Source organism: Artemia sp. Qi Xiang Cuo, chromosome 7, assembly GCF_049724085.1.
Source record: "Artemia sp. Qi Xiang Cuo chromosome 7, ASM4972408v1, whole genome shotgun sequence".
NCBI classification, from domain to species: Eukaryota; Metazoa; Arthropoda; class Branchiopoda; order Anostraca; family Artemiidae; genus Artemia; species Artemia sp. Qi Xiang Cuo.
In genome coordinates this window covers 61,814,046-61,828,430 of record NC_142800.1, presented here as the reverse complement: position 1 = coordinate 61,828,430, position 14,385 = coordinate 61,814,046, and the positions used below count along the sequence as shown (strand labels likewise).

General features: G+C 34.8%; 2 protein-coding genes across 7 annotated transcripts in view; one reads left to right on the top strand and one right to left on the bottom strand.

Moving 5' to 3' along the window:
• The window catches only part of LOC148950540 (serine/threonine-protein phosphatase 2A catalytic subunit alpha isoform-like), a 180,945-nt gene extending 175,035 nt beyond the window's left edge, over positions 1-5,910 (top strand). The window contains exons 6-7 of one of the 2 annotated variants that reach the window (XM_089092466.1): positions 2,821-3,014; positions 5,768-5,910. In XM_089092466.1, the coding sequence (XP_088948592.1) occupies positions 2,821-3,014; positions 5,768-5,862 (289 nt within the window). In that variant the 3' untranslated portion in view covers positions 5,863-5,910. Of the gene's footprint in view, positions 1-2,820; positions 3,015-5,755 lie in introns of both variants that reach the window. The other variant, XM_089092465.1, reaches the window with a different exon arrangement.
• Positions 5,911-7,049: 1,139 nt separating this feature from the next.
• Positions 7,050-14,385, bottom strand: part of LOC148950539 (ADP-ribose glycohydrolase MACROD2-like) — a 93,178-nt gene continuing 85,842 nt past the window's right edge. For all 5 annotated transcript variants that reach the window (XM_089091645.1, XM_089091648.1, XM_089091644.1 and 2 more), the window contains one exon: positions 7,050-7,560. In XM_089091645.1, coding sequence (XP_088947771.1) covers positions 7,252-7,560 — 309 coding nt within the window. In that variant the 3' untranslated portion in view covers positions 7,050-7,251. The remainder of the gene's footprint in view (positions 7,561-14,385) is intronic.

Here is a 14,385-nt window from a genome sequence, read left to right as displayed (position 1 = left end):
TACTGCTACTATTATTATTTATTCCTACTACTAATACTACTACTAAAGCTAAGACTAATACTATTAACTTTACTGCTACTACAACTACTGCTACTACTACTACTACTACTACTATAACTATTGGTGCTACTGATACTACTTATAATTCTAAGGGTATTAAGGCGAAATTTTTGGGCAATATTGTAGCAGTATTTAAATAAATCGAAACACACTATGCTCACATAGGTTGTCAAGAGGACGTATCAGCAATGCTTCAAGGCCGGATGATGGTGTTAAGTTAAAAATTTCACCAAAAGACAATATTTGCACCATAATACTACTGTTTCTATTCCTACAAATACTACTACTGCTACTATTATTATTATTATTGCTACTACTACTACTGATACTGCTACTACTACTGCTACTATAACTACTGGTGCTACTGATACTACTTATAAATTTAAGTGTATTAAGGCGAAATTTTTGGGCAATATTGTAGCTGTATTGAAATAAATCGAAACAAACTATGCTCACATAGGTTGTCAAGAGGACTTATCAGCAATGCTTCAAGACCGGATGATGGTGTTAAGTTAAAAATTTCATCGTGTACGGATGTTGAATCGTGAAGGGAAAATTTCATCATGAAGGGGAGGATGAAAAAAGGTCCTATGTGCATACTGCTACTAATGCTACTACTGCTACTACAACTATTGCTACTGCACAAGCTAAGGGTATTAAGGTAAACCTTTCTAGGATTATTTAGGCGGATGTTGAACTAAATCAAAACGAACTATGATCATGTAGATTGTCAATAGGGTGACAAAACAAAATCACAATAACGACTTACATTATTAAGTTAGACCTTACAGGGTAAGTTGTGACAGATTTTGACCAAGCCAGAATACACTATGTGTATACTTTTGATACTACTTCTACGGTTACTGTGACTACTGGCACTAAAGGGCATTAAATTGAAACGTTTAGGGTGAGTTTCAATTAAACAAAAAAACTATACGCATGCATGCATTAAAAGGGCATATAAGCAATATCATAGACAGCGCTGCTCTATCATAGTATGTACTTTCATTGATATTTTAAAGGAGCTAATTTGGTTGGGAATTCAAAGTTCTAGTACCCCTTTTAAGAGTCAAAAGTGATTGGATAGCAATCAGCCCTCTTCTTTAGCTTATAATTTTCCAAACACTTCCAATCAAAATTTAATATATTTATTTTGTTCAGAATAGATGAACGGTCTTGTAACTGCATCTCTTGGGCTATAGCATAGGTCAACCCTCCACAGTTATGCAATTTGCCCGTTATGTTTAAAAGCTAAATGTTGCCTTAAGATTAAATAAAAATGCACTGTGTTAATCGTAATTCCCAAAAAGGCATCTCAGCAGTATCCAAAGAACAACTGAGGATATTATGTTCAAACTTTCGGGGCTACTTCTGTTACCACTTCTGCTCTTAAAATTTAACCAAATCAAAATAGAGTAAGTGTATCCAAGCTGTCAAACAGCGTAGACAGATTTTTTTTCGAATGGTATCAAGTTTTCTATTCCAGGTCACCTACAGGAGGTATGAAGCTAAATTAAACACTGCTATTTGTGTCCATATTTTTGAAAGAGTGTATGTTGTTAAAAATTGCTGAAAGATTTTCTCCAGCATACAAATGGCAGGCCAAACTATGAAGTCTTAAAAAACCAAAAAGATTTAAACTATTATTTTCTTTTTCCCTAAAAAGACTATGTCAATATAAAACGAACAGAAATTAATTAAAAAAACTTTTTTTCACAAAATACGTTTTTCAAAGAAATGTCAAGAACTCCATTAAAGATTAAACCAAAAATGAGCAAAACTAAAATCAAATAATCTACCAAGCGTAAACCACCACAAGTCAGCATCGATAAATAAATCAAACCCAAAATGAACAGAAATTACAATAAATAATTGAGTTAAACTCAAAACAAGCGGAAGTTAACATGAGTAGGGCTCATAAACCCTATGCCTTCCCAAAGCCATAATTTGCACTTTACTGAAAAAATGTAAATGTTTTTACTTTTACAACTTTAATAAATCAAAATTTTTAACATTTTGATTAATAAATATTGGTGTATGATGTATATTAAAATGACAATGCACATTCATTTGTATTTTTTTCAGTAAAGTGCAAATTATGTTATGTTAGCCAATCTAACTCGGTAACATTAAAATGTACTTAACACACTCTCTAAAGCCTACTCAAGCATAAGCCAAAAAATCAGAAAATCCGGAAAATTTTTCTACCTGACGATTGATCAGCAAGATTGAAACTAGAACAAGGAAACCAGCAAAATAATTAGTTGTAAGTAAAGTGAATAAGTGAAAACATTGACTCGTTAGATGTCTGTTATAAGCTTATAGACTAGTACCAACGGTTGCCCTACATTCCAATGAGAGTATGAGAAGTTTATGAGAGTATGAAAATCTAAAAATTATTAATATACAAATATTCGTCGTCGTCAATTTGTCCACTGTTGCTGTTACATACAATCTGATCTTTTAAGAGGTAATAGCACGACAAGGACAAATAAAATTTGTATTAGGGTCATTCACATAAACTTGATCTATTAAGACAATTTGCTTGCTTCTGCTTCAAAAAATTAACCGTAAAATTTTATCACAATTACGCGGATTAACCCTTATTTATTTATAATCCTGGAAGAATGAACCATATAGCTTTTTGTATAGGCAATATTTTCTTTGTTCATGAGACGCGACGTAACGATAGTAACCATTACAGGTTTTTAATGTTCAAGTTAATATTACTGCCAGTAACATGGGGTATTTCGAATTCAGGATATGCACACATAATGCTGTGGATGAGCTTACAACTCAAGAGTGTCTCGATCATCACTTATTAAAAATGGCCGATGGAACTGGAACTCAATACATGATCCCAACTTTTAATACCATGACCCATTTCATTTATGTGAATTTACCTCAAAAGTTAACATGGGAATGCTGCACCCTTCAGTGGCATTATTATACAGGTAAAAGCGTTTAAAGATATTTAGTGTGCAGTCAATTTTGCAAAGCATCTTTTCTACGAACGATATGTCACAAAATCTAAGGAGGGGCCCAAGGATAGGTTCAAGGTCAACAAAAAACTTAAAATTGATCTGGTTTTCTACCAGGTCAGTAATTTATTTAAATAGGCATAGTTCTTTTATCCATGTTCAAAGAATAAATATAACTGCAAATAAAATATAATTTCAATTTACTAACCTTTTCTTAAAAAAAAAAACAACGACAAAATATTCGTGTAGAAGTGCGGCAAGTTACCAAAATATGATCTTTGTAGCTGAAAAGTAACGGTTCGTGTGAATACTGAACGAGAAGACCCCTGTAAAGCATCGGAACGTTGACTTTGATTCACACATATTCCGTGGTACATTCAATTATGGTTAGGGATTACATGCTACTTAATTATTATACTTCAAGATCCAAGCTTATTTCCTTAATTTACAAATTTTTAAAATTACAGAGGTTGAACTAAAATAAAGAACTAAGTATTAATGTTGCAAAACAAATAATTTCACTTTATGGACAGTAGAACATGTACCCAATTCTATTTCGTTACTTTCTGCGGACTCCGCTTCACGACTAACTAAATATTAAAACTATGGAGTTTAAAACAAATCACAAACCATAAGCTTGTCAGGTATGGAAGAGTTATGACTTCAATCTCATGGACAGCAAAAGATGCGTCACATTAAGTTCTAGGTCTTTTATTCCACGATTTATGAATCATGAAAATAGAACAATTAGACCAAAAAAACTCTAAAATGGTAAAAAACAAACATGTACACCTTTAACTCCATGGACTGCAGTACATGCGTGACGTTAGGTCAAAGTTGTATGTTCTATTTTCCGTGCGATTCAAAGGTATAGGTTACTAGTTTTCGCTAGAATGCTGACAGATTTGATTATCTTGACTGTTGGCAAAACTTATCAATATTTCGATCCAGAAATTTAAAGCTGAAGAGCTAAAGATAGTGATAAAAGTTCAAAAGTGTGTCAAGTCCAATTCGCACATGCCATTAACTAGAAAATAAATATAAAAACACGTTTTTTTTAATTGAAAGTAAGGAGCAACATTAAAACTTAACCAAAACAGAAATTATTCCATATATAAGGGGGCTTCTCCCTTCTCAATCTCTCGTTCTTCATGCTAAGGTTCATTAGTGCTTGAAAAAACTTTCGTATTCCAAATCAACGGCTTGTATTTTAGCTGTCATTCTTAAAGCAATGGGACAAAAAAGCAAAACCTTAGCGTAAAGAGCGAGGGATTGGGGAGGGACAACTTCCCTCATCAGCATAAATTCTGTTGTTACAAGTTTCAATGTTCGTCCTTGGTTTCAGTTGACAATTTTTTTTTTATTAATTTCTGATCGTTTTTCAAACCAGCCCAATAAATTCCCCTCGTCCTCCATGGAAAATCCTCCACCCCCCCCCCCAAAAAAAATCCGTATATTTCTCCATTGTAAACACTATATGGAAACATTAAGCAAAATCCAAAACTTAAAATCCTTTCCACAGAGGCTGTGGGGGACATGTCATCCCAAGGGGTATAGTAATTAGACCGCTCAACTATACTGGACAAAACGACTATATACAAGTTTTGATCAAATGTCTTTGGGTAAAAAAAAATGGGTGCTAGAGGGAGGTTAGTTTTCCCCAAATCTTTATGGTCACTTAAAAAGGGCACTAAAACTTTTAGTTTTAGTTTGAATAAGTGATCTCCCAATCTTTTAAGACCATTGGACTGGATACGATCATCTCTTTAAAAAAAAAAAAAACGCATCCGTCATCTTTCTTATGGCAAAAAACACACCATTCCACATTTTTGTAGATATACTGAAACTGATGGTGCGATTTTCATCAAGGTCCCTCGCATTTTTGGGGGGTATTCTCTCCCTTTTTCAAAATCAGGCGAATTTTTTCAGGCTCCTAGCTTTTGATGGGTAGCCTTCAACTTATTGAGATCTATATATTTGAAATAACATAAAACCTATATTTAAGGTATTAATTGCTATCAAAATTTCTATTTTAGAGTTCCCGTTACTATAGGGTCAAGTTGCTCCCTATATTACAGTTCGTTACAACAAACTCGCTGATCAATGTCCAGGTAGCCATAATCATTTTAATCCAATCACAATCTGCTTTCTCATTTAAAATTACTCCTGATTGTCTCCAAAGATGTTATATGTTTAGATATAAATGTCGAGATAAGCACAAGTATGATCAAGGCCTTTGGTAATATAAAGCATTTGAGGCTGTTTTTAAGTTGATGTCAAAATTTGAAAAAAAAAATACAGTTTAGGTCTAAATCCCTCCCCCTCCCCCCCCCCTATTACTGATTAAAAGGTAATTTTCAATCGCTCCACAAGTTAACCGATTTATTTTCTATATTAAAGCTTCATAAAGATAATGAAATAGATTCGAAAAAATTTTCTTCACTTCTTCTATTCCCGTTAATTTTCATCCTCCTTCTAGATTTAACAAACTAGACAATACGTTAGTTGACACTTTCAAAAATATTTATAAAATTTTATTTTAAACATTTGAGGGCTAGGAAGTTTAGGAAAACTAGATCAGCTTGGAGGACTAGGAGGTTTAACTTAATAATATTGAGCGGTGGTTTTACCTAGCTCTTTTTCAAAGACCCAATTTTCTAAAAACAATGATACAATTAAAGGTAAAATGGAGTTTCTCAAGTTGTAATGGCTAGCATTTGTTTCAGGAAATTCTTGGAGCGAGTGTGAAGATGGCACAACTGGCATGGGGTGTGGCCCGCATGAAACTTTCCGCAACTGTGCAGACATTGGTATTTACTGACATCTAACATTGTGATTTAGATGGAATTGTGGCACTATCTTTGGCATATATGTTTTTATATTTTGCGTAATAAAGATGTATTTCTTTAAAAAAAGATTTTAAATACAGTAAATAAACGATTTAAACACATGAAAAAAATAGTTGTATGTCAAGATGGTATGATACGACATTAGTTTGTGATAGCGACTTTCACGCAGATTTTTCCAGACCTTTTTTCGGCTCATCGGCTTCTTATAAATATTACTTTATGATAGAAGGTCAAATGAAACTCAGAGAGGAAAGAAAATAACAAAATGAAAAATAAAAACAAAAAAGGTGAAAAAACGAGGATTTTGTCAGCCAGTGGCGAACCATGAAGAAGAAGAAGTAAGCAAATATTTCGACAAGGACCTCCGCCATGTGATCATAATCGCTAAACAAAAAAGAAAAAAAAAAAAAAAAAAAAAACCTTTCGAAATTTACCCGACAAAGACAGAACAGACACTAAATAAAAACCAGGCAGGAATCAATGAAAAAGAATTTACAAATATGATTGAGCAAGAATCCTTTGCCTTGTAATAGTTTTAGCTGGTCTACAGTTTCGGTTTTCATTAGATATGCAAATAGGTTCTTTTAAGATATACCGAGTGAAAACATTGATTGAGTCCTTCAAAATTAAATTGTCGTAAATTGGGCTTAATGAAATATCTCCAGTATCTCTATTTATTGCTAAATTTTGGTTCATGGTTGAACCAATTTTGGTTGAACCAAAATTCAGCAATAAGTAGAGATCAATTTAATGCAAAGCCATTCATAAAGTGACATCAATATACGCATGATCTAATTTTCGACAAACATTGGTTGAGATGTTTATTTCATTTTTTTAAAAATGTATCGAGTAGTGTATTCATCTTGTCTGAACATTAGTAATGGAATCACTAAAGACAACCTTAACTTTTATAAGCCTCCTTTCCTCCAAACGTCTCCCTCGGGGGGAGGGGTGAAAATATACACACACACTCACCATAGAAAAACTTCGACAGACTCCCATGTTCTAATCCTGTGTTAATTATCCGACAATGAGGTTTTTTTTTTTTGTTTTTTTTTTAGGGAGCTTAAACTTTCAAGATTCTTCTCTGCTTTTCCATGGCTTTAAACGGTGGTTCAGTTTTTTGTTTTTAAAAATAGTAATCAAAATCAAACATTGAGAAAATTAGTTTATTGCAAAACCCTTCATAATGTGACATCAATATATGCATGATCTAATTTTCGACATAGATAGGTCAAATGAGCTTGAAAAGTAAAATTAATATAGCATACAAAAAATAAAACAAGAACCAAATCGATAGGCAAAAATAAAAAGCAAAGAGAGAAAAAGCCTTCATCGCTGTGTATATACATAATTGGATTCTAGTCCTCCTTCATCCTCTTTGGGATGTTCTCATCTACTTCGTTTGATTCTGGTGGGGATATATTCGCTCTTCCATTTTGTCCAACAGGAATATTCAAAACCATACCATCTGCAACCGTTGCTTCGCCAATAGGTTCGGGTCTGAGTGTCCCTTCTTCGACAACTTCGTTTGAACTGGTAGCAACCATTTTATGACCAGATTCTTCACCTGTCGGTTCTGGTCTTTTATCTGCAAAATTTGACCTTTCATTCATGTCTTCAGCCCCAAGAGGACTTGCTCTTTCTCCTAATTCAGCTCTACCATTTTCCTGAAAAAGTGAATTGTCTCTGAGCAAAATATAAGAAGTACTATAATCCAATAAGTATAATAAGTACTAATATAACCATACGGTCGTGTTATAGACAGACTAAGAAAAAAAAAAGGAAAAATCAGATCAGAATTATAAAGCTTGAGCGTGTTCGTAGCAAATTTAGTTCTTCGTAAAGATCATAAGACATTGTAGCATCGGTGTCTGTGTGTGTGGGGGGGGGCTGATGAATTCCTCATAGGACATAAACAGATTTGCTCTCATAGTAAAGAGAGATTTTATGAGAGTAAATGGACTTACTCTTATAAAAACTACAGTTGATCTTCGTTACCAGCGTCGGGCCAATTTGGATCTCAGATCAGGGTAGTAGCTTGCTAATTTCGACACCCACAAAACATAGGGGTATCTATAATGATTACACCAATTGCTAATTTTATTGCAGAGAAAATTATTAAAATAATTTACACGACATGATTGTTCCACCGTGCAGGAAGGGTACCCACGGGACCATTATTTGTAAAACCTTTACCCTAGAAAAACTGAAGGCAATAGTATATATAGAAGATAATAGGAGACATATCTTTATAAACGCATTGTCCCGAGAAATTGATAAAGAAAAATAAATAAATAAAGCAGAGTGTCGTTTTAATAAAGAAATGACTTCCCAAGTAAATTCAACAAAGAAAATTACAATTTTAGGAGAAGTTTTGGCCTTAATTCTAAGACATAAAATATTTCTAGGATTAAAATATACACGTTTCTCAAAATCATAATGGGGAGAGGGATGCGAGTACTATTAGGAAATACTGTTGAAATCTGAGTATAACTGTATTAGGTTTGCAATTATAGAGAAATACAATCATGGGCGTAGGGAAGGAAGGGGGGCTGCTTGGCAGCTTCCCCTCCTAGAACTTCAAATTTACACTAGATATTGACGAAAACTTGTCGTATTTTGGAATTTTTCTGTTGGATGTTCAATGCTAGATGGTTGAAAAAGCTGGACATAAACACAAATTTTCAAATTGTGTTTCCGATATTGATCTTCAATATCGCCCAACCTTAACACTTAACTGGCAGGGAAAGGTTACACTAAGTTACACTAGCTGCAAAGTTGGGTCTGCAGGACCCCAGTTTTTAAAAATTCGATAGAATACTGTTTCAAATTTATCCAAATTTCGCTTACATAATATCAAGATATATCAGTTAGAAATACTAAAACACGAAAATCATTCCACTATTCGCATTTGGGGCAGAGGAACTTGGCATATTCCATACATACATTTTTTTGGCACGAACTGCAGGTACAATTGGATTTTCTGTCCTTTTTTAGGGGGCAAATGATGCAACGATCTTTTTGGTCATTGAAACCTGAAGAACACACATGGGTGACATTCTCAGCTGAAAATCATGTATAGTTCTTGATCAAATTACGCAGATCTCGTGGGATCCTTTGGAGGGTTGCTCTGATGCTAAGTTACGGGTCGATGAGGGATCGTCCTAGCTCTATCAGCATTTTCCTTCAGGCCAAATCTTTTCTTGGAGTGTTGAGTAGCTCAGAATGACATTGGCATTTACTCCACCTGTGTCCATGATCAAATGCCACACCTCCTTGGACCATCTTTTCGTGCGGTTGCTAGTCGTGTAGATGGACCACTTTTGGTCTAGAAAGTCCACTCTATTTTTGGTTGCGTTAAACGTCACGATAATCTCTGGTTTACTAATCTCAAGTTCAATTGCTGCTGAAAAAGGAAATCGATGAAGCAAGAATAGCTGCTTCTTTTTCTTTGGAAAATACGACACCAGTTTCAGATGTTCTCTAAATTCGAAGATGGACGAGTTGGGTTCCCTTGTATGACTAACATGGAAAGAGGGTGGATCTCTCTGTCGTTCTTTTTCGTCGTGTTTACGTGTGTCATTCTCAAGGCTCTGATCATTTCAATGAGATCTATTGACGTGAACTAGTTACCGGCTAAAAAGTGTTCCAGCTCTTCAAAGAGATCGACAAGGGTCATGTTCACGTTGGAGCTAAAGCATTGTGGATTTCAACTATTGGTGTTTTCTTTCCAGTGAAGACAAAGACATTAGATAGATAAAATGTCTTCAATGACCTCTAGAAATCTTGTATCTAAACTTGTTCGGTTATGAACAAATTTACTTCTTGAATTTGCACCGTCCTCTAAATGCAACTGGCATTTTATCGATCGTCGAGTATTCGCCTGGTGAATAATTTGCTTTACGGTTTGCGATTAAGAGATCAAAAACTTCTTTGATGGGAATTACAGGTCCACCTCCTTCGTGACGCGTGTGCCTATCATCGAACTGAAGACAGTTTTCCAGATACTAGAATCGCTTCCGGTTCATCGTAGCGTGGAAAATGTCCGGCCCAGTTCCATCAGTTGCAAAGAGACCTTCACAATCTTCACTGTCTGACTTGAATACTCTAGAGAGATACAGAAGGTCTAGAGAGGATCGAACCTCTATGACGTCGACTGGTTTCAAGTACGTTTGCTTATCTACAAAACAAAAGTTATAATGCAGGTGGTACTTGTCAGTCTTGGCATTGGTGTGAAGGGCGGTCTTCTAAAGTATCTCAGCTGTGACGAAAAGGCCCCCTGCATTTTCAGGGGGTTTTAGGTTGTCTTCTGAGACCTGAAAAGTGTAAAACAAGATTACAAGCTCCTGTGTCTCCTCTGTAAGAATTATCTGGCTTGTTCATAGCATTGCTCCAGATTGTCAGTAGTTTCATACAAGACCATATTCCAACTATAAATGATATGTCCAGCTCTAAAAATCAAAGAAAATTTGAATTACCCAAAGAAATAAACTAAAAAGAGTCCCGCAAAAACGAAAATCTTTTCCTCTCGAATTTAGGACGTAAATGTAGGATGTAGGACGTAACTAAGTAGGAATGTAAATGTGGGAATGTAGGATAAACGTAGGATGTAGATAAGTTGAAATCAAATTAATTGTTCTCTGAAAAGCTTGTAAAAACTAATATTGATTTCTCTGCTAGGCCGAAAAGAAGTTACACAAACTGCAGGGTGGGATCTGCCGGACCCCAGAGCTCAATATCTACGCACCTGTAAGTGATTTCGAGATGTTCTTTTACCGAGGTTTTTGCACTCAACTGGTCCGAAGAATACATGAGATATCAGCCTTCTAGCATAACCCAATAGTACGAAATTGACAAAAACTTGGTCTGAGAGACCTCACCCTGCCAGTTAAGAGTTAAACTTTTGAATTGAATTCTTAGAATATGAAGCTGTTATCTAACCGTAATGTAATTTGGGATTTTGAGAAAAGGCAGAGGAACTAACAAAACGCACGGGCCGCCTTTTTGCCGTAGTTGTTCGAAAGATTGATGCAAAGTTTGATATATCCAGAGCCACCTTTTTGCCGTGTTCATTTCAAAAGATTTGCGCTAAGTTTGAAATGACCAGGCATAAATTATTAAAATATTGACCTATTAATAATCCAAGTACAATTAAACGGTCTTGTGCGTGTTATGGCGCAAGCCGCGACACAGGAATTTTTTTTTTACTGTAGCACCGAAAATCGCTGTGTAGCATGCAAAACTGGGCAATTTTAGCGCTTTGGGAACTGACCTTGGTGGCGACCCTGTACACAACACTACCTCGTGGTATTTCAAATAAGTTTAATGAAAAGAATTAAGAGACATTACTGATATAACTTCATCTTTTCTCCATTACAGAATCGGCTGCCCCCCTCCCCCCCCCTAGACAAGATGTTGCCTACATCCATGAATACAATACAAGAAAACTCTTGATTATCTGCACGTAGATATTCTCTTTGCGGATTATCGAAGGTCTTCAAAGGAACCGAATTGTTTGAATAATGCAGGTTTTGAATATACACGACAACAATAGCTTCTACAACGTGGCGTAAATGCATTACGATATACCGATTGTACGATTCGTAAAAAATAAAAACAATAAGGTTAAAAAAGTACGCGATAGTGGCGATAACAAAAACACTATAATGTAACAATAAAATAATGTAATAATCTAATATAAGTAAAAACTTGCAAAAAATAGTTTTACGTTGATGTTTGGCTATTCGGCTATATTTCGTACTGTCATCGGAATTCGCTTATCCACGGTAGCCAAGGCCCTCTAATTTTGCAGATAATCGAGAGTTTACTTATTCTAATTAAAAAATTGAAAGATTAGTTATAAAATTTAAAGACTGTGAGCTTTTTCCTTGAGTTTCAGTAACTGTGTTGTTAACCTATGACATTTTTTTCATTTCCTAGTATACCGCATGACTTCAAAGATCATTTAGGTGGAACAATCACTCTATCTTTATCTAAACAAACTAAAGTCTATTGACCGATTGAAGCCTATTGTGAAAATCGTCAAGCTTAAGACTGATAAGCATTTCAACCTCTTAGAAATGATTTGGTCACTCATATACGATATAATTTAAGTCATAAGAAGTAAGAATCATAAATAGTAACCAAAATCAGAAATTGAGAAAATTGATTTATTGTAAAGCCCTTTATAAAGTGACATCAACATATGCATGATCTGATTTTCGACATACATAGGTCACATGAGCTTGAATAATAAAATTAATATAGCATGCAAAAAAGGAATCAAGAACTAAATTGATATGCCAAAGTAAAAATCAAAGAGAGAAAAAGCATCAATTGCTGCATAAATATAATTGGATTCTAGCCCCCCTTCATCCTCTTTGGGATGTTCTCATTTACTTCGTTTGATTCTGGTGAGGAGATAATCGCTCTTCCGTTATGTCTAATCACTCTATCATCTCTCTTTATCTAAGACAAACTAAAGCATATTGACCGATCAAAACCTATTGTGAAAATCAACGACCTTGGGACTGACAATAGTACAGTCAATATAAGGTATTTCAACTTCTCTTAGAAACGATTTGGTCACTCACATACGATGTAATTCAAATCATAAGAAGTTGGCAGTAGTGTGAACAATCCTTCGGATCAGAACAGAAAAGTCGTTTAGGGTTTTCCCACAGTAGTGGAGAATTAGATTAATGAAAAACTTGTTAAAATATCTAAGAAAAGATTATGATGGATTCAAACATACCTGCAAAAAGGTGAAAATAACCCCCGATTTTGTTCCATAGGTTTTCTCCCTAAAAAAATTGAAAGACAAACGTAAAATACCCCTTTTTCACCATTTCATTGAACTCCAAGAAAAATTACCAAAACCCTGCCTAAGGGTCAGGGTCAGATAAATAAGGTTAATATACAGTGACGTATGGACTACCCCATAATATCCTGTCTGTTATATAATGTGAATATAAAGCAACAGGGCCGTATCCAGTTTTTTTTGGGGGGGGGCACAAAACGTTAAAAACGCATCAAAAATTCGTTTATATAAGTAGAATGCTAATAATGAATTCTAATACTTTATGTTCCTTCCTGTGCTATTTGGGGAGATTACGTTCCATGGCACCTTTCCAGAGCATGTACTTATGGATACCTTTCCAAGCAACGTGATTAAACACGCTTTTACAATCGGAATTGTTTGATTGACATTTGCAAAAAGGGATAAGGAATTCGCATATTGGACTCTATGAACGATATTAATTAATATTTGAATAATAGGAGTGTGATTGATTCTAATAAGTGATTGGATAATTTTTTAACCTCAAATCTCGGAATAAAATAGTTTTGGAGGGATGGGAGCGAGGTGTCTTAGAGTACTTATAATGGTGTTATTTTGGGGAGATTATATTCCTTGGCACCTTTTCAGAGCATGTACTTATGGATACCTTTCCAAGCAACGTGATTAAACACGCTTTTACAATCGGAATTGTTTGATTGACATTTGCAAAAAGGGATAAGGAATTCAAAATTGGACTCTATGAACGATATTATTTAGTTTTTGAATAATAAGAGTGTGATTGATTCTAATTAGTGATTGGATAATTTTTTAACAAGAAATATCTGAATAAAATATTTTTGGAGGGATGGGAGCGAGGTGTCTAAGAGTACTTATAAAGGTGTTATTTGGGGAGATTACGTTCCTTGGCACCTTTCCAGAGCATGTACTTATTGGATTCTAGCCGACTATGTTCCTTTCTGTGCTATTTGGGGAGATTACGTTCCTTGACACCTTTTCAGGGCATGTACTTATGGATTTGGGTGAATTATGGCGTCTTTCCAGAGCATGTACTTATGGAACTTGCATGGATTATGTTCCTTCCTGTGCTATTCTAAGGGTTTATGTTCCTTCCTATGCTATTCTATGGCCTTATGTTCCTCCCTGTGTTATTCTATGGGACCTCTACACGTGATTAAACACGTTTTGCTTGCCTTTCATTGGTACCTTTCCAAGCGAAAAGGGATTCCCCTCCGGTTCCTACACACTGCAAAAAGCAAGATATTTATTACAAATTTGGAACAATTGTCACATTCAGCATGGTGTGTGTTATTTTTTTTTTTTGGCAATTGACGTTTTTTTCTGATTGGAACAATATCAATCTTTGGAAATGGTTAAAGATAAAAAAAATTTTTTAAAAAATATCGTTTTTTTAAAGCAAATTAACATGGTATGTACTATTTTTTTTTTTTTTTTTGGCAATTGGCATTTTTGTCTTATAACAGGTAACATTAATTTCGATCATAGCTATAAAAAAAGGAGGGATGGGTGTGGGGTGTGTTATAGTACTTCATTCAAACTTTTACCTTGAGCATCATTGTTGTTAGCAGAATTTCAAAAGGATCGTTTATGAGTGCTGGCGTATCTGATGAAATAATTTAGGTCGTATGATAAATTTAATATTTTTTTTAATGCAGTAGTTTTTCAGTAAGGACAC